This window comes from Heloderma suspectum, chromosome 4, assembly GCF_057233095.1.
Source record: "Heloderma suspectum isolate Gila_16-S chromosome 4, 16-S_ref, whole genome shotgun sequence".
Taxonomy (NCBI): domain Eukaryota; kingdom Metazoa; phylum Chordata; class Lepidosauria; order Squamata; family Helodermatidae; genus Heloderma; species Heloderma suspectum.
The window spans coordinates 37,690,991-37,715,584 of record NC_139461.1 but is presented as its reverse complement, the minus strand read 5'-3'; the positions used below and the strand labels follow the sequence as shown (position 1 = coordinate 37,715,584).

Sequence of the window (24,594 nt, the reverse complement as noted above, 5' to 3'; positions counted from 1 at the left end):
CTGGAGGGCACCTGGTTGGGGAAAGCTGGAGTAGACAGTACTCAGCTAGATGAACCAATAGTCTGGCACAGCATAGGGCAACTGCATGTTCACACATTCCAAATTTTTTCCCTAATATTTCAGATCATGAGCCCAAGTATGGACATAGCTATCGGGATAAAGGACTGTGGGATGGTGAAATGAAGAGGAGAAGCCTCTCTCCCCCTGGCCAAGACATACCTGCTGCCTTTGATCAACTGCAGTGGATTGCCTTGGGTGGGAAAAGAGAAGGACATGTTCTCATAATCCCTCATCCCAACCACTGTCTCTATCTTGGGAATTGTGAGCAAGGTGCTCTATGTAGGCCCAGTCATGGTAGGAGACTGTATTTTGGAAGAAATACTCTAGGGCAAGGAGATGTGAGGAGAATATGGTAGTTGCTGTTTCCATCACCATGGTGTATAAGAACATAAGAAGAGCCATGCTGGATCAGACCAAGGGTCTGTCTAGTCCTGCATTCTGTCCACACAGCAGCAAACCAGCTGCCCAAGAGAAACACACAAGCAGGAATTGAATGCAACAGTGCCCTCCCACCCATGTTCCCTAACAACTGGTGGACATAGGCATACTGCCTCTGATACCAGAAGTAGGATACAACCATCAGGACTAGTAGCCACTGATAGCCTTCTCCTCCATGAATTTGTCCAATCCTCTTTTAAAGCTATTCCAGTTGATGGCCATCACTACATCTTGTGGAAGTGAATTCCATAGCTTAACTATGTGCTGTGTGAAGAAGTCAGGCAAGGCAAGTGAAAAAACTGGACTCGGCTGTCCAGACCATTTCTGAGGGTTTCTGCTTTACCCAAACAACCTTGGCCTGATTTGCTCCTAGGCAAGACTTCAACTGAGGGAAGCTCAACATGTGAATATCCTCAGCTTGACAAGTCTAGCACCACTTCCAAGTCATGTCAAACCCCCTTCAGGCTGAGCCAAAGTCAAAATGAAGCTTGCACCCTAGCCCCACTGCTCCCCAGCCCTCCCTGCATTCCCTCCTCAGCCTTCCCCAAGCAAAACAAACATTACCTTGGAGAGCAAGAGGCAGGGGGAAGTGAGAAGGCCCTGCAAGGATCCTCCTTGCCTGCGAATGACTTGCAGAGCATGACTGCCTGCAGAGGGGGTGGTGAATTACATGGTGATGGATAGGTCTGTCAATTTTAGTTTCTCTCAGTTTTCAGATCTTAAGTTTGGTTCATCTTGAATGTTGAGAATTTATTTAGTCTTATGTTCAGTTTGTCCTGAACACTGACCATTTTGTTTTTAAAAGATAACATGAAAATTCATTTTCATGCACATTTCTCCTAATAAATCAATTTTTCCCTAATATACACATTTTTGCAAGCAGTTTTCCCAATAGAATACATTTTAATATTATTTCCCCTAATGTATGCATTGTTGTATGCATTTTTTGATTGGAGAACTCCACTGCAAAGAAACAGTGTTCCAAATTTCAAAGGATAACTGAGTTTCAGTTCACATGGCGGTTCAAAGGTGTGAAATTAGCTAAGTTCGTATTGTAAGTTCATGAACTGAAAAACTTCTCCCTCATCCCTAGTTAGAAACATGATCCCCTGCTGATGGCTGCATATCAAGCTAATATTACAGAGCAGCATCAGCTGCTGAGGAAAAGAGTTCACAACTGTTCCCACTACTCATTTGTAATCACAGCAACAGCAGCAGGATTATAAAGATCTGTGGAATTGTAGTGGGAGGGAATCCTCCTCTCATACCATCCGCACTACAGCCCTTATTATCAATTACTACCACTATTTACAGGATGGAGAAATAGGCAGGGGTAAGCCTAGAGAAGTGGGATTGACCTCACTCCTTGCTCATAAACTCATGATGCTTGTTGAGCTCAAAACTCAGCCATTAAACTTTAAACAGACAACAAACAGCCTGAGACTTTATTACTTTAAAGATTAGGCTCAGGCTGGTTTGTTGTTTGTACTCAAGCCAGAATTTTCTTCAAGGTCTGAATGGAAGGTGCACTGGGACAGCGGTATGGGACAAGAGTATGGTGGGACATGGGAGAGAGCCTTCTCTGCTGTAGCACCCTGGTTGTGGAATGCCCTCCCCTTGGAGGCCCAATTGGCACAGACATTGGTCTTGTTTCAGCACCAAGTAAAAATGTGGCTTTTTACCAAAGCCTTTGAGGGCTACATGCATTCCCTAGCATTGTTTTAGCTGTTCTCTGTTTTAGATTTTAACTGGTTTTAGCTTAATAGTTTAATATTTTTTTAGGTGTTTAACTTATTTATTGTTTTATACTATTTACACTGATTTTATCTGCATGCTGTGCTGAGATCTTAATGATATACAGCAGGATAGAATATATATATATATATATATATATATATATATATATGGCTGGTGTCAGCACCTCGGACCCTTGAGCAGATGCCAGGGCCCCAAACCCTTGTCAGGGCCCACTGTTGAGGGTTGCCCTGGGGGACCTAGCATCACTGTGGGGCATTGTGGGAAATTAAATGGGTGGCTAGACCCAGCCCCCCAGCCCAGAGTACTGCCACCACAGCCAAGTAAGCCCACCAGGACTGACAGAGAAGAGGGCCACTAGAGGACTCTCAGATCTGGAAGAAGCCCTGGAGTTCTGGAGGTTCTTTTTCTCCATACAGTGAGATAGAGATAGAGAGACAGAATCTCCCTGTAAGCTCCAGCCAAAACCAACAACATCTAAGTCTCCCATATGAAGAACTAGCTTATTATATATTTCTCTGTAGCTGTAGCCTTGTTGGAAATCAGAGTGTGCTTGAACATGTGCAGAGTGCTTTCTGCTTATTGACCAGAGTCAACCCCAATTGATATGAGATACACTGTCCCTTACTAAGGGAGGTGTGAAGGTTTGAGGCCTACAGAGCGTCAGGCTTATTGGCCTGTTTTTTTTTATTGGGAGGAGGTATCCCTGAGAGGAGCAGCTTCATTTCCCCGGCTAAGTTTCAGTTTCATTTCCCCAATTAAGTTTCATTTCTTCAGATTTGAAGCAGTACTTTTGGTTTGGGGGGAGGATGGTATAAAAGAATAGAGCCAGAAAGACCAGAGCAGTGAGAGCAGAGTCAGATGACCAGAGCAGGAAGAAGCGGGCTGGAGGAATCTAAGTACAGATAGGGTAAAGGAACTTGCACTTTGCAACTTTTATTTTCTTTTACGGCCTTTTATATCACTCAGCTCTATTGTGTAAATGCCTTTAGTTGTGATTTGCTAGCTTTAATTTACCAGTAATCTGTTGTGGTTAAATCTCAAGTGTCTGGTGTGCCAATCACCCCACATCTATAGCCTAAACCCCATGTTATTAGGAAGGGGAAGTTTAAAAGAAGGAAGGTGGGAATCTTAAGAAGGCAAGAGATCTGTAAGGAGCTGCTCAGGGGGTTCAGGTCATAAGAGGAACCCTGACAGGAGGATATACTAGGAGGTGATAAACGTATCCTGTTCTTGATATCTCTTAAACTGGTTATATGAAGTTATTACTTGTGTGCAGTTTTTAGAACTATTTAATTCAGATCAATAGCTGGCTGTGCGAGCTGATTTATAGGCCTACCAAATAGATGCAAGAGGGGATCCTGATGACCCCCTTACATAAAGGGCACAATCCCTTGGTATGCTTGAGAACTAAATAATTTCTAATAGACATCAAGAGATTTGCCTGGTTTAGAGGCATCATCCAAGTTCTTTCCTTTTGCATTAATTTTTTTTGCTTCTCAGCAGGTGAATTTCCCATTACTTCCTCTTAAAGCTGGTTCTGCTGAGCAATCAATTTTTGCTTTCTCCCCTAAAGAAACCATTTATCCAAGAAGCAATTATAAGAAACTCGGGTGTTCCAGAGAGCAGGGCATTTGGGTTCACCAATATAACTTGTGCTTAGCTTCCAATTACAAGGAAACAGGAAGGGATTTAATTAACACCTGCTGCTGTGTGATGGGACAGGGACATTTCCTTTCCCTCCTCCTATGTGTCAGGTAATTTACTCTTTAGAGGGGAAATAAAGCAGAAACTTCTTCATACACACACACACCTATTTCAAAACTTTCCCATGCACTACATGTTAGGGAGTGATCAATGCTATAGAGAAAATGTGGGATTTGCCCCCATGCCCAGTCCCAACCTCCTAGCTCCACCATTAGGAACTGGAAACATGCCTGCTAGGGGAGCTAACTAACCTGAAAATAAAATAGCCAGTATAATAATGCCCAACCAAAATGATCAAAAGGTTGGTGCATCTTCAATTTTAGGGAAGGCTAAAATGTTTGGAGCTATATAGATTAGAAAGAAGATGACAGAAAGAGGATAGAAGATTACATAATTCTGCATGGTGTGTTGTTGATTGATTTTTTTTCTCCCTCTCCCATAATACTTGAACCCAGCAATAAACTTACTTGGCAGTATATTTCAGACAGACAAAACAAGTTCCTTTTTCAATTCATAATTCATTTATGAAGTTCGCTAATCATATGCAAGATTGTTTTCATTTCGTTATTCTATTCATATTCATTATTCAAAGCCTCATTTGTTTTATTACTTATTCATTAAAATCACATTTTCTCTATTTCTTTGGTTTAATTGGGGTTTTTCTTAATTGTACATTTGGCTTAATCGTGGTTTTTCTGACTTGCTTTTCCCTTTCTGGATTTTACTGCCTGTGGAAACAGCAATGGAGCCAGTTTTGGTGGCTGCCCCTAGTTTATTTTCCCAGAATGTCCCAGATGTCATATTATTCTGGGGCATGTGCATGTGAGAGATAACCATCCCCTCTGGCAGCTGCCATTTCCCCCCTAGAATGAGTTTTTCTGGGGCATTTTGGGAAAATGAAATGGTGGCTGCCCAAGAAAGGTAAGTTCGCCTCATGCATGTGTGAGTAGCAAATGAGTTATGAATGGAACAACAAAAACAAGTCCATTCGTATCTGTTCATCAGTCATTCAGAACTTACGGCATTAATTTCAGAACAAACAAAAAGATGAACCAAATGCGTCCCATTTGGTTTGATTTTTCATTTATTGTAAAACAAATGCACACTCCTAGAACTTGCTGCCACAGGAAGTGATGACAGCCATAGGCATACATGGCTTTAAAAGGGATTGGGCAAATTTATGGACAGGTCTATCAAGAGGAATTAGCTAAATGGAACTTCTAGGTTCAGAAGCACTATGCCACTAAATTTATTTTTATTACATTCTGATACCATCCCATAGCCAAAGCTTTCTTTGACAAAGATTACAGTAAATATCAATTACTGGGGGAATAGGGGGGGAAGGTGAGTCTCTTCATGCAGCTCTCCAGCTTCCAAGAAGCCTCTAGCCGGCCACTGTTGGAAAATAGATGGACCAGGAATCCAATCCAGCAGAGTTCTTGTTATCTAATCCCTCTCAACCACAATGCATATGCTGCTGTTGCAAGACACTACTTGTCAAAGGGATGCTATTTGCTTAAGCAATAGCCCAAAGGAAGTTTGAACTAAGAGACTGTTAACGTCTTGTAACACAAAAACACACACAGAGAATTCTAGGAGGAATTTTACTGTTGAGTTGGAATACTTCCACATGATTGCCTTTGAAATACTGTGTATTAGGAGGGATCAACACTAATTCTAACTTCATTTTTATCACTTGTTTTCATTTCTCCTATACAGAAAAATGCTTATAAATTCATCTTCAATAATGGGGAGATAGCTGACCACAAGACTTCCTTTAAGATTCCTCTCTTTGAGCAAGCCTGTATCCCCAAACCAATTTTTTCCCTCTCTACAACATGGATCCAACTGGGAGCCATCGTCTTCACTTTAACAGTGCTTGGGCTGTTGACTTCTACGCTTACACAACTTAAAATACTGGTGACAACGTCATTCTTTCCAAGCACAGATATGAAACGGATAGAGTATCTGCACAAAAAATTATTAAACAGAAGATCAAAGCTTTCCGAGAGAAATGCGAAAAGGAAACTAAACTGGATTGCAACGGTAAATTACAAACAGCATGGAACACAGTGCTAGCTGAGAATCTAAAACTGAAACCCCAGTCCTAGAAGCCACCACACAAAGGTTCCATCTAATGGGACTAGGCAGCAGAATCATTGTACCTTGTAAAGACTCAATTCTATCTTTAAGCTGGCATCAGTGCTGATGCTTCCCCCTTTCCCTGTGCATGGCAGAAGGGAAATGTTTTGACAAACATGGAAGCCACTTCTGCATTGGCTGGTCTCATGTTGCACTGCACGCATATCCCCAGCCAAATCACTGCCGTAATGACTCTCATGAGCTCAGGGGGATTAGATCCCTGAATTAAGTACCTGGGAGGGGCTGTGGCTCAGTGGTAGAGCACACGCTTTGCATGCAGAAGGTCCCAGGTTCAATGCCCAGCATCTCCAGGTAAGGCTAGGAAGTAATCCTGCCTGAAACCCTGGAGAGCCACTGCCAGTGTTGACAATACTGGGCTAAATGGACCAACAGTCTGACGCAGTATAACTTAGGCAGCTTCCTCTGTTCCTAACTAAAGCTTCCCTTTCCCCTGCAGGAAAGATGAAGGGGAGTGAATGCTTAGCATCCATCTTGCTTGACAAGGGTGCTAAGCTGCTCATTATTTCCCTCTTCTTCTTCAGAGAAGAAAGGAGGAGAGTAAAAACTTAGCTCTCCCCCCACCCCTGCTCTGGACAAAGAAAGAAGCTAGGTAAGGCACCTGCAATTTCATCACTGGTATTCACACTTGTAAAAATAAATGTTTTCCCTTTCTTCTCAGTTACATTTCTGGTTCCCAATACTCCGAGCAATGAGAAATGCCAGGAAGAAAGAAACATGTGTGGAAAAAGACAGCAGCTTTTAACAACGTAAAGGTAATGTTTAAAGAAATCCATAGTTCTATGAGTGAAAAAACCGTCTGGCACATTTGATTTTTCTTACACTGGTTCACTGATCTCACCTCTGAATCTCACCTCATCATTCAGTTTTGAAGTCATCAAAATGTACAAAGTTGTTATCCTGACATCCTGGAAAGAAATACGTCTCTGTACTTCACTTTTTTTTTTTAATATTGTTTCAGTCTGCCTCTTTATGCCTTCTATGAGAACTCAGATTTTTCCCTTTCCTTTCTGCCGCCTTTTTCTTATCTTTTCCACTGTTCTTTTGCATGGGTGGGTATTTTCTTTCCTGTTATATATCTATCATCACCCAAGTGTCATCAGTCCCTCCAGCCACCTTCCACTTCAAGTTTTATTTTTCACAGATGAAAGAACTTTAGCTTTCAATATGAACGATGCAGATTTGAAATGAAGGGTTTTAGTTATTCAAAGCCAATTAGGGTTACTGGATTTCTTTTCTAATGTTGCTTCTAGTGGTGCCGTGACCTCAAATTCCCCCATCTCCTCCTTCATTCTTGCATGCACCCGTGACACTGTGTATGAAATCCTCGACTTGCGCCTTTGACTCGCCCTTCCCATCCACATTCTAAAATGCAGAACTTTCTTCTTTTTAAAGGCAATGAAAAAAGATGTCACGTTTGCTCCAGAAAAATCCACAGATAAGATCAGCCGCAGTTTGAAAAATTAATGATGGGCTGACCCAGTTGCTTTGGGATGGCAATCAAAACTGGCAGGATCCAGGCCACTGACACTCCTGAAGTATGACCTATAATGTAGACAATGCTGAAAGGTTGTGTGTGTCTCTTTTCTGTTATAAAATCTCAACACTGTGAATGACTCATTTCCCCAGAGAAATTACTCCACACTTGCATTTCGACATGTTTTGGGTCATGGTTCAATTCTTCATTTCCATGTGCTGGGAGCATGCATTTGTACCAGTGGGATTGCAAATAAAAGGTTGGAGAGTTCAGTTAGGGGGAACTGAGTATTCTTTTCCAACCGTAGGGATAGGATAGGTGGGGCAACAGAGCAGGTCATCACTAAGTTGTAAAACCATATGAGTGGCCTGTGTGAGGTCCCAGGTTCAATCCCAGTCATCTCTAGTTACAGGACCTCATGTATTAGGGCTGGGAATACTTTTGCCTGAGATTAGTGAGTTACTAGCAGTTATGAGGTGCCTTATATCCAAGCCAGGCAAAGGTCCATCCAGCTCAGCACTGTTCATTCTAAGAGACAGTGAGGGCATGTGTGCTGATTTTTCAGACATCAGATCCACACTGGATGAGCTCTAATGGTGCCACACCAAGGAGCCTAGCTGCTATAAGCCAGATATAAAAAGAGGCCGAGAGAACCACAATACCATGTAGTGGGACAGCGACAGTGATTGACCTCAAAGTACATGGATATCCATGTGCAATTATGTGATAGCTTTATCCTATTATTATAGACATAGGGCAGTATCCTATGATTCCCAAACGCAAGTGGAACCTATCACTAGCGCAATGGAGTGTTTGCACCTTGTAAAGGAACCAGAAATGAGTGGAAACTATCATTTCTGGAACAGGACAGGTCATTAGAGCTTGCGAAGGGAGCTCTGTGGACCTGTCCCAATCCAGAAACAAGTGTTTCTGCTCATTTCCAGGGTTCCTTTACAAAGCACTAACTCCCTGTTGTGCCAGCGAGTGGGTCCTGCTGGTGCAACAGAATGAGTGGGAGTGCAGCAGCAGTATAGGATACTGCCCATATTGTTGGTAGTTTCCTCATGAAAGGCCGATCCAATAACTCATTTCAGTTTGACATCTTAATCCTGAGGAGTATATTAAAACCTAATATAAATATGGACCTGGGGTGTGGCAATTTCTCTTGTGTTCTCATGTAAAATTACAGTGGACCTAAGAAAATATCGACATGGGAATATAATGTCCTCAGTGAAAGAGAACGTTGTTCTGAAAGTTTCCAAGGGAGGCAGCAAAACAGCAGAGAGAGAAAGTCTATTCAATAGGATAATCACAGCTGGTAAATAGTGGTAAATCATTCAGGAATCTTCAAGGCTTGAAATCAAAATTGCAGGCGAATATGGCTCCAAAACAGAAGGCCTAAGCAGGGAATCAGAATAATTCTTGTCTGGTTTTGACCTACAGAGACAAGAGGGCGATGACAGAATATAAACCTTCAAAAGGAAGATGTCTTCTACTTGGCAATTTACCACAAAGCAAGGCAATAGCAGAATTAATGCATAAAGAGCTTGTAAGAATTATGATAGTTTTCTTCATACCTCTGAAGCTATAGTTTTTGTTCCTTTGTAGAGGTCCTGTCCCTTCCTCAATAACAGAGGAAATGAATATTGTGTAGACTAGGGGTCTCCAACCTTTTTGGGTCTTTGGGCACATACGGCATTTTGAAAAAGTGCCTTGGGCACTACTGCAAACTGACTGCTGTAAGGAGGTGGAGTGCAATCACAAAATTTTTAAGAGTGTGTGTGCCTGTGTGTGGGTGTGTGTGCACACGCGCGTATGTACTACCACTCTGGCTTCCCTTTCTCTGGCTCTTTTCTCTTTTTCCTTCTCTCCCTCTCCCTGGCAAGTTTCTCTTTCTCTCTCTGGCTCTTATTTTTTTCTCTGTGGCTCCTATTTCTCTCTCTCTCTCTCTGGCTCCTTTCTTTTTCCCCTTCCTTCCTTCCTTCCTTCCTTCCGCTCTCTGTCCTTTCTCTATCTCTCACTTTCCTTCCTTCCCTCTCTGGCATCTCTCTCTCTCTCTCTCTCCCTCCCTCCCTCCCTCCCTCTCTCTCTCTCTCTGGCTGTTCTTCCTTCCCTTCTCCCTCTCTCTGGTTCCTCTTTCTCCCCCCAGCCCCAACTCCTTTCTTCCCTCCTTGGAAGGAAGGAAGTTGTTGTCACAAGGATCCCTGGTGGGGGGTGGACTTCATCCGTCCTTCAGTCATTTTTCTACAGGGGGGCTTCTGTACAAGCCTAAGGAGCAATTCCTCAAAGGCTTGTATAGGGAGCAAAAAAGCCCTCCTGGCTGAAAATCAGCTGGAGGGGGCATTTTGCCCCCAGCTCCAGCTTTTCTCAGTAAAGACTATCTTCCTTCTGTACAATTGAATGGAGGAATTACTCTGTTCACTTTTACAGGGGAAAACACCTTGGTGGGCACCTCAGCCTGCTCTTTCAGGTGCAGTGGTGCCCACTGAAACCTTATTAGGGATGCTGGTGCAAACCCAATAACCTAAAATCCTCCCATCTTCTCCCTTCTGATTACTGCTGCCAGTGATGTTCTGGCCGAAAGTTTGCTCTGTAGAGACTCTCACAGGACCAAAGAAATTGAAGGTGGTTTAGAAAAATCCATCATTCTGCCACTGCACCTTTCTTCCTATGCCTTGTACAGGTCCAGTTTTATATGGCACAAACTCTATTGCTTCTGCCATATCCCTTAGTAGGCATAAATCACAGTTAGGGCAACACAAAATATAGTTAGCTGATTCTTTTAGCCTAACCCATTGCATTAACACCTGATTCCATACTTCTGAGTAGCTGCAGTGGCACAAACATCAACATCTAAACACCCCCCAGTTTTTAAAGTAAAGCTAAGCCTTTGAAGTAGTGAAGCATTCTGGATCATGTGGGGAACCCACACAGATGGAGGAGGCTTCCCTCTTCACAAAGTTGCCTTCTGTGTGTAGAGGGTGATGGCAGTGACGATCAAGTATTTAATCAACACACATCGGGAATGCCTGAACTGGTCTTAAATGACAGCCTGAACAGTGAGCTGTGAGCTCAGGCCCTTGTCAGAGACAGAGATAAGTGTGTCTGCCTCTGAGACGTGGTCTCTCAGGATCTACAACTCCCAGAGTTCTTTAGCTCCTACTGGCATTTCCTCTGCACAGGCAGGAGGAGCCAACGAAGTCTGACAGCAGCAGTGAAAGACAAGCACTGTGAAATAATCATGGATATGGAGGTCCCAGGAACCGGCGGAGGCAGTACTATTGATATGATTTACAGGCCCTGGAACATATACAAATCAATTAGTTAGGCCCGTGGTCCCCAGAGGACGAGAAGAACTGGCAGTAGATCTCAGGGACAATGAACATTGACCAAACTTCATTTGTTACTTCTGTATAATTAATATACATGCATGTCATACTGCCATGTCTGGCTACAAGTACAGATCAGGCAGCCAGAAATGTGAGGAGCTTAAACAAAGGGAATTAAAAGAACCTAAAAGGCACCAATCAATCCCCCAGTTTTTCTAAACAGACAAGGCCTTTTGTGGGGGTTGGGAGAAGAGGCTGCATGTTACAGAGAAATTATTCTTGTATGCTGCATGAGGCACATCTACAGTACCAATGGCTCTTGCCTTCTCCCTCCCCACCCCCCCAAATAATGGGAATTGTAATTTTGGGAGGGTGCTGAATTATTCTCTGGTCTCTTCTCTGATCCACAATTCTAAGGCTTCCTTAGCTGAGAAGCATGGAAGTTCAAATAGTCTGAAACTGACCTAAATGCGTAATGAAACATACTTTTCTGAAAAATAGCAGTAAAGGCAAGTGTTCCAATAATAGCTATATAACCTTTTGATGTGGATCTTGACCCACTAGTTGTTGCATGCAAGTAGAACTGAACTAGGATGAAGCAGTTTACATTGGCAGAGTGAGACAGTTACCTGCAGATGACGAACTGTACTGTGGGATTTATTTTCGTTCTGTAGTGGATGAAATCACTTTGCCTGCATACGGGGCTCGCTTGACAGGAACAGGCTGGCAGACCTGCAATGACACATTTCATTTTTTATATGCTTCATTCCGCTTCCTAAAAACTGGCCAAAACCAAATGGCACACTGCCATTTCCCTGGTGCAGACTTAATTCGCAATGGCATTTAAAATGCATGAAAGTGTGGCAGGCTTTAGGTTGGAGGCAACCTACTATTTGTGTTCCTCAAAAGAAGGAAAAATTAGGCCTTTTAAATTTGGTAGCGAATTTGTTGGTGGCAGCCACAGGAAGGGCCAGGAGGCCCACATATCTTGTCCACTCCTGTTTTAGGGCCACTTTTCTCACCTCCTCAAACTACCACCATTCTGAGCTCTCTACTAGAAGTCCACCTGTGTCTCTGTTTACACATGAGAACTGCAGATGGACCATCTGAGGTACACTCCTAATATTGTCATTTCTATTGGATTAGAGAATACCCATTGTTCAATTGTGTATGTTAGTTTATTGAACTATGTGAAATTTAAAATTATTCATGATCTGAGTCCATGTGGTAAGTACCTTTGGGGATCTGAGTTGCCTGAAGTGATTCATAGATTCATAGAATAGTAGGGTTGGAAGGGGCCTACAAGGCGATCAAGTCCAGCCCCCTGCTCAATGCAGGAATCCAAGTCAGAGCATCCCTGACAAATGGCTGTCCAGCCTCGTCTTGAAGGCCTCCAGTGTGGGAGAGCCCACCACCTCTCCAGGTAATTGGTTCCATTGTCGTCTTGCTCTAACAGTCAGGACGTTTTTCCTGATGTTCAGCCGGAATCTGGCTTCCTGTAACTTGAGCCCATTATTCTGTGTCCTGCACTCTGGGATGATTGAGAAGAGATCCTGGCCTTCCTCTCTGTGACAACCTTTCAAGTACTTGAAGAGTGCTATCATATCTCCCCTCAGTCTTCTCTTCTCAAGGCTAAACATGCCCAGTTCTTTCAGTCTCTCTTCATAGGGCTTTGTTTCCAGTCCCCTGATCATCTTTGTTGCCCTCCTCTGAACCCTCTCCAGTTTGTCTGCATCCTTCTTGAAGTGTGGTGCCCAGAACTGGACATAGTACTCCAGATGAGGCCTAACCAGTGCTGAGTAGAGGGGAACTAGTACTTCCCGGGATTTGGAAGCGATGCTTCTATGAATGCAGCCCAAAATAGCATTTGCCTTTTTTGCAGCCACATCACATTGCTGGCTCATATTCAGCTTGTGATCGACAACAATTCCAAGATCCTTCTCGCTTGTAGTGTGGTTGAGCCACGTATCCCCCATCTTGTAACTGTGCATTTGGTTTCTTTTTCCTAGGTGCAGAACTTGGCATTTGTCCCTATTAAATGTCATTCTGTTGTTTTCTGCCCAGCGCTCCAGTCTATCCAGATCACTTTGAATTTTGTTTCTGTCTTCCAAAGTATTAGCTATCCCTCCCAATTTTGTGTCATCTGCAAATTTGATCAGCATTCCCTGCACCTCCTCCTCCAAGTCATTAATAAAAATGTTGAAGAGCACTGGGCCCAGGACTGAGCCCTGCGGTACCCCACTCGTTACCTCTCCCCAGTTTGAGAAGGTCCCATTGATAAGCACTCTTTGAGTCCGATTCTGTAGCCAACTGTGGATCCACCGGATCGTTGTTTCATCTAGCCCACTTTGAGCTAGTTTGCTCATCAGGATATCATGGGGCACTTTGTCGAAAGCTTTGCTGAAGTCGAGGTATATGATGTCTACAGCATTCCCACGGTCTACAAGGGAGGTTACTTGATCAAAAAATGAGATCAGATTTGTCTGGCAGGACTTGTTTTTGACAAATCCATGTTGGCTTCGAGTAATCACGGCATTGTTGTCAAGGTGCTTCCAGATGGATTGCTTTATGATCTGCTCCAGAATTTTCCCAGGGATTGATGTCAGACTGACTGGTCTGTAGTTCCCAGGTTCCTCCTTTTTGCCCTTGTTGAAGATAGGGACAACGTTAGCCCTCCTCCAGTCATCTGGCACTTCCCCTGTCCTCCATGATTTCTCAAAGAGAACAGACAGTGGTTCTGAGAGTTCTTCTGCCACTTCCTTTATGACTCTTGGGTGCAGTTCATCTGGCCCTGGAGATTTGAACTCATTCAAAGTAATGAGGTGTTCCTTGACCATATGCCTGTCGATCTCAAGCTGCAATCCTGCCCCTTCAGCCTGTACTTCGCCTTTGCCAGGGGGGTCATAGACCCTCTTTTGGGAGAAGACTGAGCCAAAGTAGGAATTGAGCACCTCTGCCTTTTCTTTGTCATCTGTTATCGTTTTGCCATCCTTATTTAATAGCTGAACCACCATTTCTTTCCTCTGACTTTTACTACGGACGTAGCTGAAGAAAGCCTTTTTGTTGTTTTTAACATCCCTTGCTAACCTCAGCTCATTCTCAGCTTTAGCCTTCCTGACGCCATCCCTGCAATTCTGTGCTATCTGCCTGTACTCTTCCTTTGTTACTTGGCCTTCTTTCCACTTCCTATATGTGTCCTTTTTTGTTTTCAGGTCATCCCTAAGCTTTTTGTGAAGCCACATTGGCTTCTTCTGTTGTCTTCCACCTTTTCTTCTTGTTGGAATTGCTTGTGATTGTGCCTTGAGAATTTCCTTTTTTAAAAGCTCCCACCCATCTTGGACTCCTTTTCTCGCTAGCATTGCTTGCCATGGGACCTTACTGATCATTGTTCTGAGTTTATGAAAATTAGCTTTCCTAAAATCCAGGGTACGCGTTTGACTGCACTCGGCTTTTGCTTCCCTTAGAACCAAGAACTCAACTACAACATGGTCGCTTTCCCCCAGAGTTCCTGTAACTGCTACTTTATCCACTAAGTCATCTCTGTTGGTTAGGATCAAGTCAAGGACAGCCGATCCTCTAGTTCCTTCCTCTACTTTCTGTAGGAGGAAGTTATCCGCCACACAAGTCAGGAATTTCCTGGAGGGGTCATGTTTTGCAGAATTTGTCTCCCAACAAATATCGGGGAAATTGAAGTCCCCCATTACTACTACATCATGTACTACATCCTTAAAACACTGGCTATTTGCTTTTCAAAAGTTTCATCCTTGTCTTCTCCTTGATTGGGTGGCCGGTAGTAGACTCCGACCACCAGGTTCCTTTTATTCTTTGCTCCATTTATTTTAACCCAGATGCTCTCGATGGGGCTACCAAGCTCCTCCTCCTGTATTTCTGTGCAGAGATATGTATTTTTCACATACAGTGCAACCCCACCTCCCTTTCTGTTCCTCCTGTTCTTTTGGAACAAGTTATATCCTTCAATTGCTGTATTCCAGTCATGAGAGTCATCCCACCAAGTCTCAGTTATACCTATCAGGTCATAATTTCCCTCCTGTATTAAGAGTTCAAGTTCGTTCTGTTTGTTTCCCATACTCTGGGCATTAGTATATAGACATCGAAGACCATGTGCTTCATAGTCTGGCTTTCTTCCTACATGTGTCTGAAGACTATTATTGGGCGCTATCAGAGCTGTTCTCTCCATTGCAGTGCATGCGCCTATGTCCATTGTTACCCCCAACATTACATCTCCCTTCCCCGTAGGATTCAGTTTAAAGCCCTCCTGATGAAATTCTTCATGCTGTGGCCAAACACATTCTTCCCAGCCTTTGTGAGGTACAACCCATCCCTAGCCAACAGCCCATCTTCCAGGAAGTATAGCCCGTGGTCCCAGAATCCAAATCTCTCTCGTCAGCACCACCTTCGTAGCCAGTCATTCACCTGGAGTATTTTTCATTCCCTTTCTATCCCTCTTCTAACTACTGGAAGGATGGATGAGAAAACTATCTGGGCCCCAAAGTTCTTGAGTTTCCTTCCCAAAGCTTCAAAGTCTGACGTGATCTCTTCGTAGCTCCGCTTGGCGGTATCGTTTGTTCCCACATGGATGAGAAGAAAGGGATACCTGTCAGAGGGCTTTATGAGTGCAGGCACTCATAAAGGAGATGTAATGGGTTTGTGGCAGTAGCATCTGAGTTGCCTGAAGTGATAAAGGAGATGTAATGGGTTTGTGGCAGTAGCATCTGAGTTGCCTGAAGTGATAAAGGAGATGTAATGGGTTTGTGGCAGTAGCATCTAACTGCAGCTAAGATCTTTTTAAAAATAGAAATTAATTTATCAATAAAGGAGGAACTGCTTGGAGGGATGTATAACCGTTGCTCACTAATACCTTGTTTGGGCACCTTCAGTTACTTCAAAGATTAATATAACTTCACTGAACTATCTCCACAGCCTATCTTAACTTGCAATACCTTTTCTGTTTTATTTCTGGTCTTCCCTTTTTGTACTTGTGGTATTCTCTTAAAGCACAAATGAACTTTTTAGAAAATACATCTGCGAAGGACACAGTAGACTGCATGCAATTTATTGTTAGTGTTCCTGAGTAATATAGGTGGATGTATTTGAATCATAATGAATTCCTTGCCCATGGTGTAGGTAGTGGCCATGGCACTGCAAATGAACTTGCGGCCCTTGGACACAAGAAATATCCACCTAGTAACTAAGACACCAATCCTCCTATGTATGTTTACTCAGAACTAAGTGCCCAGAGCTGGCATCAAGGGTAGGCATGGTCGGGCACCTGCAGAGGGCCCACACCCCAGGAGAGACCCACTCACAACAGCCTCCTGGACTTGCTCTTCCTCTTCACCATTACAACGTGTGTGTTCACCTGCCTCTCACTCTGGCCCAGACAACAGTGGTGGTGAGAAGGAGGAGGGGAAGCAGATGCCACTGCCTACTTGCTCACGGGTTCTCTGCCTATCAAGCAAGCAAGCAAGCGGTAGCAATGATGAGCAAGAAGATAAGAAGCACTGGCGACGATGGCACAGTGAGAAGGCAGACTCAGTGAAGGACCCCATTGAGGGAGTTCTGCGCAAGGGCCCTGAGAAACCTAGAGCCAGCACTGTAAGTGCCATTCTGTTCCATGGGCTTATTCCCAGGCAAGGGTACACAGAATCGCAGGCTAAGGCTGCTATCCTATGCATACGTATTTGAGAGAGTGAGCCCCATTTTGTGGAATTTATTACTGAGTAAACAGGCATAAGATTGTACTGCACATGTTTCCCAGTGTTACTTGAAATAATTTAAGTTCAATTTTAGCTACTAATTTTTTTTCTCTGCTATTAATATCTCTTAAAATTCCTTTAGTAATATAGTTTTAGTATATTTGGTTAGGGTATATCATATTGTAGAAGCAAGGAATTTAAGAAGGTATTATGGTTCAAGCTTTAGTGTTTTGGTTTAAGCTTTAGAGGCCTGCTAGGCCTTGCTGCTGAAAAAGCAGTTTGCAGTGAGGAGGGTAAAGGGTAAGAGATATACTAACAGTGGAGAAATATGCTAACTGTTAAACATATAATTTTAGAAAAGAATAAGTACAAAGTGCGGTTACCAGCCATTAGCGGTTGGGTGGCAAACAAGTTGGGGGAAAACTGGGGCTGCTAAGCATGTTTTTCGTGACTGTCTGTTTGACCCCTCCTATAACTTGCTGACCCTTCCCATTTTTGCTGATGCTTCAGTAAATCAGTTAATCCATATGCTACCTTGCAAGACTATGTATTGGGCTTCTTGTGAAATACTGGGAAGAGTACCGCAGTATGGACCTTCTGTGTCGCTTGGGTTTCTCCTCAAGAGCTGTTGAGTTTGTTTTTACTTTGGCCAATAAAGTCTCTGAAGGAATTGTACTCCAAAACAGAATTGTGGTTCATTTCTACAACAATACATAGTATTGCTGTTTTATTTGTTTAATTGAACTGTATTATCCTAATGCATGCAGCTTACATCAAGAACATTTAGAAAGCTGGACTTAAAGAGAGTTAAATTATGCTCTAAATAAGGCAATAAAGCACTTAGTATTTTCTATAATGTTAAAATCATCAAAAAATCTAATAATATCACTCTATGCAGCAGATCAAACAAATCTACCTATTATAGCTTAGAACATGTTTTAACAGTTATACCAACGAATTGCAAAACAGGCATGGAAACGGGCATGGAAAGGGTTCTTTTTTAATTCTAATCAATTATTTAAATTGAAAACGTTTGCTTGGCAATCCAAATAAAACTTTAAATAATGATTTACGCAAACCTGATTTAAATTAACCCATCCTTGTAGGCCTCTAGGCCCATGGTGCAGCAGCCTACATCCTGCATTGCCTTTCTGTATTTTTCTTCTAGAAAATCAATGTCCAAATGTTGCTCTTTAATGCTCTGAACAGTGTCAGCCCTTTATTCCGGAAAATAAGCCTCTGTCCCTACATTCTGGTGCAATTTTTATAGTAAGTGATGGATGATCTCTTGCAGTTATTTAGCCTTGCACCAAATTTGACTGGTATACACTCTACATGTGAAAACAGCTGGAACAGATGTTCCAGAGTTTTGGAGTGCCCCTCTGGAGATTTATCAAAGTCCAAGCCTGATCATGGAGGGGCGGGGGGGGGGGCCTCTACATCTTTTAAAATTTGCCTGCTATTTATTTATATTTATTATTAAATTTATTAATCGCCCATCGGGCTGGTCACCCAGCCACTCTGGGCGCTGTACAGCATACAATAAGAGTTTAAAACAATAAAATTCTACAATAAAAACATTTTCTAAAATACCCTAACCCACCCCAAGTGCCTGCCTGAACAACCACGTTTTTAATGCACGATGGAAGCTCATTAAGGAGGGGGCATGACGGAGTTCCCTAGGGAGTGAGTTCCACAGAGGGGGGGCCACCACAGAGAAGGCTCTCTCCCTTGTCCCCACCAGTCTAGCTGTCCTGGCTGATGGGACAGAGAGAAGGCCATCCGAGGCTGATCTTGTTAAGCGGCCTGTCTGGTGCTGCTGACTTATTTAGTGATAATGCTATATTCCTGAATACATATTTAGCAGATTTTCTCTTATTTTTAAAAAAACACATTGCTGATCTTGCAGTGTAAGATACAAATAATTTACAATGCAATCATAAGCATCTTTACTCAGAATCAAGTTCCAGTGTAAGCTTCAATGGAGCTTATTCCTGGCTAAGTGTACATAAGATTGCAGCCTCAAACAATCAAGTTTTTGTTTAGAGCAAAGAATGAAAAGTTAGGGCAGGGGATGCAGTTTTGTGCCATGTTAGTCTGTTAAAACCCGATTGGCTTCAGTGGGGATTAATTTAGGCAGCCAAACTGCATAGGATCACAGTTGGAACATTTGCATTAAAGAATGCACAAGACTGTAGCTGGAGCATTTACATTAAGGATTGCATAGGACTGCAGCTACAGAATATGCATTAGGAGATGTTTTCTTCATCTGAGACATACGGCACATACATATCATGTACCGGTATAGTCCATATTGGAAGAAAGTGAATGGTTTTTGTACTCCTAACCCTCAAGCTATGCAAAGGCCTAAAATGTAAAACTGTGCTTTAAGTGTGCTACTAGATTCCATTGCATCTCTCTCCATTTTAGGTTCTGAACTCTGGGTTCTTCCAGATGAGGTTTTTATTATGAAATCACCCTCACCAAGGGTCAAAAAAGATGTGATGTTAAATACATGAATACATGGCACTTGTCTGTTTTTTCCTTTAACAATGGCAGCTGCAGGGGAGATGTGAAATAGGGACTATGGTGTGTGTGGAGAGGTTTTTAACTACTGAATCCCACCCCCTAGCTGCCATTAGCCTTGGTGCATTCCATGACTGCGCATGGATACAACCCGTGGTCCACTCTTCCTGAGGCCTGCTGAATCCCACCCCCTAGCTCCCATTAGCCTTGGTGCATTCCATAACTGCACATGGGTACAACCCGTGGTCCACTCTTCCTGAGGCCTGCTGAAACCCACCTATTTCTCCCCACAGTCCAGATTTTTAAAAACACATAGACACGCACCTGATCCCGCTGCCTGATCCGTTTGTAGACATATTCAGGGAATGGTGCACATGGAATATATCTTCCCTCTCCTGCTGTGACATGGAAGACTCCACTTTGATAAACCACCTTGCCTCGTGAAATGGTCACAATTGGTACACCATGACAGACCATACCTTCAAATATATTGAAGTCATTGGCATGGTGATGTGACTTTGCTGAGATTGTCCTGTGTTTGAAAAGAAGAGTGATGCAAAATGTTGCTACAGCTTTTTTTTTTTTTTTAAATCAAGATTTCAAAAGGGTGCTTCCAGACAGAGGGTTTCTAACGCTACCAATCAGAAGACATTGTGCAGCCATTCTGTCTTTTTTCCTGGACGGGTTTTCTGTAGTAAGGAAAAAGATGGAAAAAATGGTGGGAAAATGCAGAAGGGCTACGACCGGAAGACATTATTGCTTGAACCCCCTTGTAAAACTCCATGAATGAGGCAGAGCAGTGATGCCGTAAAAGCCTCATCTAGAAGCACCAAAATTCTACTGAGACCTTTGAGATCTGAGAAAAACTGAGAAGCATGGTAAAGGCTGCAATCCCAATGACCCTTCTTTATTTCTGTATTACATTTCTATATCTCCCAACAGCCAAAGCTCTTTGGGTGGTTTCACAAAAACTAAAACCCTAACATACATGATAAAACATAATATAAAACCTTTAATAGCTCAAAACAAAATAAAGCCAGAGTAAAAACCACCAGCAGGATCTAAAAATAAAACACACATTTAAAAACAAAACTGAAGAACTAAAAAGCCTCTGAATATAAAAAGGTCTTCACCTGACCACAATGTAGGCACCAGGCGAAGCTGTCTGGGGAGGGCACTCCACAACTGATGTGCCATCACCGAAAAGGCCGCCTTCTTAGTAGCCACCCACCTCACCTCATTTGGTGGGAGCACTGGAGGAGGGCCTTATATTCCAGTGAAACAAGCAAGGCTTACTTCAGTAAGTGTGTTTAGGATGGTCTTTGAAATTACAAATTTGAGGCACACTGTACCAGGACATTTTCCTGCACAAGTCCTATTGTGGAAAACAAGAACTACTGAGTTGTGTTCTTTCTCAGCTCCTCCTAACTTCCATGGGGCTACTGCAGGAAAACGTCTGGTTCGGTTGCCTTTGGGTGCCATGTTTTGGAAGCAGCCAAAAAAACCCAGCCACCACACACACAACACAAACAGCACAGCAGTTCATGTAATGATTGCAAATGACTTAAAAGATTCAAAAGCGAGAGCTTCAATACATTTACATATTAAGTTTCTTGGAAAAATAAGTAAGTTTGGAAACTTAGTTTGTGAGAGCGAAATGCGAAACTTGCCAATGAAAGCTGATGGGGGAATAACTCAGTGACACAAAGGAAAGACACAGACTGACAGAACTGCCAAAGACTGACTCAACACAACAGCACAAAGAAAGTGAGCAGGAGAGACACACACAGTAGAGGAGTATATGTACCCTTATTTAATAAAAGATAATAATAAATAAATATAAATAAACAAACAAATAAATAAAAGACTTTGTTTCATATAACTCTTGCCTGATTTGTAATTTATTGCAAACATCACTTGTAATTCTCCTATCCATATTTTATTTATTACATATCTATACTGCTGAATAGCCAAAGCTCTCTGGGCGGTTAACAAAAATTAAAACTACAACATTATCAAATGTAATATAAAACCTTAAAACCTTTAGCAGTTTAAAGCAGAACTCCCTTCACATGTTTACTGCTTGGTTCTTTTCAGACATGCATTTCTTTTTCAAATGTTTTCATTTTCTTGTTTACCTCAGGGACTTGCAGTAGACATGTTGGAAATACTTCTTTATCATCTCTCTCTCTCTCTCTCTCTCAGTATTGTCTACTATGACTGGCAGAGGTTCTCCAAGGTTTCTGGGAAAGAGAATGCCCTGCTACCTGAAAGGCCACCTTCTCCCATATGAGCCTGCCTGGTGCTTAAGATCTTTGGGAGAGGCCCTTCTATTGAGACCGCCGCCTTCAGAGGCACATTTGGTGGCAACATGGAAGGGCCTTCTCTGTGGCCGCTCTCTGGCTTTAGAACTCCCTGCCAAGAGAGGCTAGGTTTTCTCCCTCTCTGCTGTCTCTCCACTGGCAAACAAAGACTGTTTTATTCAAGAACGCCTTTCGTGCATAAGTGGGTCTGTTGGATTTGAGCCTGTTTTTACTCTGTTATTGTTGTGCTTTTAATTCTGTTTGATGTATTTGTTTTATTATTGGCATGCTCATAATAATGTAATAACATAATAACATAATAACATAATAAGAGAAGCCATGCTGGCCAAGACCAAGGGTCCATGTAGTCCAGCATTCTGTTCACACAGTAGACAACCAGCTGTTGACCAGTAAACCACAAGCAGGACATGAGTGCAATAGCACCCTCCTGCCCATGTTCCCCAGCAACTGGTGTACATAGGCATACCACCTCTGGTACTGGAGGTAGCATAGAGGCAATCCAGGAAATTGTGTAACCCTCCTTTAAAGCCATCCAAGGTGGCCATCACTACATCTTGGGGTAGCCAATTCCACAGTTTAGCTATACGCTGTGTGAAGAATTATTTCCTTTTATCTGTCCTGAATCTCCCAGCAATCAGCTTCATGGGATGACCTCGGGTTCTAGTATTATGTGAGAGGGAGAAAAAAAGTCTCCCTACCCACATTCTCCACACCATGCATAATTCTGTACATTTCTATCATGTCTCCCCTTACCCTCCTTTTTTCCAAGCTAAACAATCCCAGCTGTTGTAACCTTCCCTCATAGGAGAGATGCTTCAGTCCCTCAACTGAACATTTTAGTTGCCCCTTTCTGCACTTTTTCCAGCTCTACAATATCCTTTTTTAGGTGTGATGACCAGAACTCTACACCGTATTCCAAGTGTGGTCACACCACAGGTTTGTATAAGGGCAGTATGATGTTGACAGTTTTGTTCCCAATTCCTTTTCTAACTATGCCTAAAATGAAGTTTGCTCCATATGTGTTGGAGTGCAACTCTCATCATCTCCAGCCAGTATGGTTGCCATGCTGGCTAGGGATGATGGGAGTTACATTCTAAGGCATCTGGAGCACATGAGGTTGGGCAAGGCCATGCTACCTGATCCTTTTATGCAACTCTATTCTCTTTTATGGTGATGTGTTTCCTTGGGGGGGAGGTAATGTGTCAGTGCCTGCCCTACATGGAGGAGATAGCCTATTTACACAATTAGTGTTCAGCACCAGGCTTATCTCTTGGAGGGTCAATTATACACTCCTTTCGGCCTGGAGAGGTAAAAGGGAAAAACAAGAACATGAACAATCTTCTTTCATATCCATCAAATTTGTCAATAGTTCTGAGCCAGCTTGATAAAAAATAACCAGCAGCAACTCTGAAACACAATTTCCGTGATAAAAAAACCCTCATTCGTTCTCAGTGAGAGCATGCCCAATTCAGATGTTTTTGTTTATTTGCCTTTGCACTTTAAAGGTAGACTAAATGTCACGGCAACCCTATGCCAAGCGTGGATAGACTTCAGGCTTACAGGAACTTTTTTTAAAACTAAAACCCTGAGGTACAACATAGGAACATAGGAAACTGCCTCATACTGAGTCAGATGCCAGGATTTCGGGCAGGAATTTTTCCAGGCCTACCTGGATATGCTGGGGATTAAATCTCGGACCTTCTGCTGTATCCAGGCGCAAAACAGTGGCTTAGAGAGCAAAATTATGGCTCGGGCTGAGGGGAGCCATTTACTATACTACATACACTGGGATAACCATATATAAGTCTACATCTGAGTTAGAGGACAGGAATTCTAATTTGGGAAAGGGGAAGCTGATTTGTTGCTGCCATTATTAAACAATTGGGAGCCAAAACCCCTCTCTGATCTTCAAATCATCCAGAGATCCTGGAGCCTGATCTACCTTCTCGCACCCAAGCCCTACAACATGTGGTATTTGGGGCAGCAGACCAAATACCCATACCTTCTACAAACAATAAGCTGCTCCCTTTATAGCATGTTAGAGCATTAAGAATGGCAAAACCTTGCCATTCACAGAAGCATTATCACTTCCTTTCTTTGGTGCAGCCCATACATATCCACACAGAAGCAAGATGGTGGAATAGTTCCTTTTTAAACATGACAATATGCAGCATCCTCTTTGACTGTTTAGGGCACAATCCTGTGGGATGCAACCTTTGTTCTCGTAACCCTCTGAATTTATGAGCATGTGCCTCCCGCTCTGTATTTTAGCTAGACAGGTGATTTTGCACATCCAGCAGAGGCTTCAGGGAGTGGGAGGGAAGGAGGCTGGGGATACCCTGTAGCCATGTCCTCAGTCTCTACCCATGGGAACAGCCCCTTCACCCCGTGAGCTCACGTTTGCAAGCTCATAGCAGCAGCCAGCACGTTTTTTCCCCGCACTGGCTGCGAGAGGGCAGGGGAGGGGGTGGGGAGCACGGTTTCCTGTCTCAGAGTTGAAGCCCTATCTCAGAACTTGGAGCCAAGAAACCAAAATATCCTGTGTCCCCAGGCATTGTCTTGGGGTACAGGACTGCTCTCCCCAGCTGTTATGGGCACTTCCTGCACGTGTGTAGACTGCCCCTCCGCTTTCCTTGTATGGCAGTCCCCTAAATAAATACTGTGTTGAACCAGACAGATACAATGCTATGACATTAATTTCTCTCTCTCTCTGAGTCTCTCTCAAAAGCCCTGCCAAAATGGCAGTGAACTGAAGGTAGTGCTATAACACTATCATGCCATAATGTTAATTTTTGTATTATGATGTCATAGCACTATAACATGATAACACACATGCTATTCTTCGTTCATTTGTTCATTCATCTTATTTATATGCTGTCCTATAACAAAATATTCTCAGGGCAACTTATAAACTTAAAAAAAAAAAAAACCCTTCTGGTCATTGTCATTTTGGTGGTGATCAAAAAGAGTTTGTTCGTTTTAATTAATATTATAGCATAATGGTTTTATAGTGCTGTATCACTCTTTCATTTAAAAAATTCTAGACAGAAAAGTGTTTTTAAAATAATTAAAAGATCTGTTAAAGAAACTGGGATAATAAA

General features: G+C 42.8%; 2 protein-coding genes across 6 annotated transcripts in view; one reads left to right on the top strand and one right to left on the bottom strand.

Annotated features, from left to right (window-relative positions):
* DCSTAMP (dendrocyte expressed seven transmembrane protein) overlaps positions 1–24,594 on the top strand; it is a 105,356-nt gene that overhangs the window by 19,586 nt on the left and 61,176 nt on the right. For 3 of the 5 annotated variants that reach the window (XM_084848960.1, XM_084848963.1, XM_084848964.1), the window contains 3 exons: positions 5,680–6,006; positions 6,782–6,875; positions 7,516–7,868. In XM_084848960.1, coding sequence (XP_084705086.1) covers positions 5,680–6,006; positions 6,782–6,865 — 411 coding nt within the window. In that variant the 3' untranslated portion in view covers positions 6,866–6,875; positions 7,516–7,868. Of the gene's footprint in view, positions 1–5,679; positions 6,007–6,781; positions 6,876–7,515; positions 8,741–24,594 lie in introns of those variants that run through there. The other 2 variants (XM_084848961.1, XM_084848965.1) reach the window with 2 other exon arrangements.
* DPYS (dihydropyrimidinase) overlaps positions 4,610–24,594 on the bottom strand; it is a 73,786-nt gene continuing 53,801 nt past the window's right edge. Inside the window, exons 8-10 of the mRNA XM_084848959.1 lie at positions 19,494–19,701; positions 11,556–11,658; positions 4,610–9,034 (exon numbers count right to left, since the gene is read on the bottom strand). Of these exons, the coding sequence (XP_084705085.1) occupies positions 11,584–11,658; positions 19,494–19,701 (283 nt within the window). The 3' untranslated portion in view covers positions 4,610–9,034; positions 11,556–11,583. The remainder of the gene's footprint in view (positions 9,035–11,555; positions 11,659–19,493; positions 19,702–24,594) is intronic.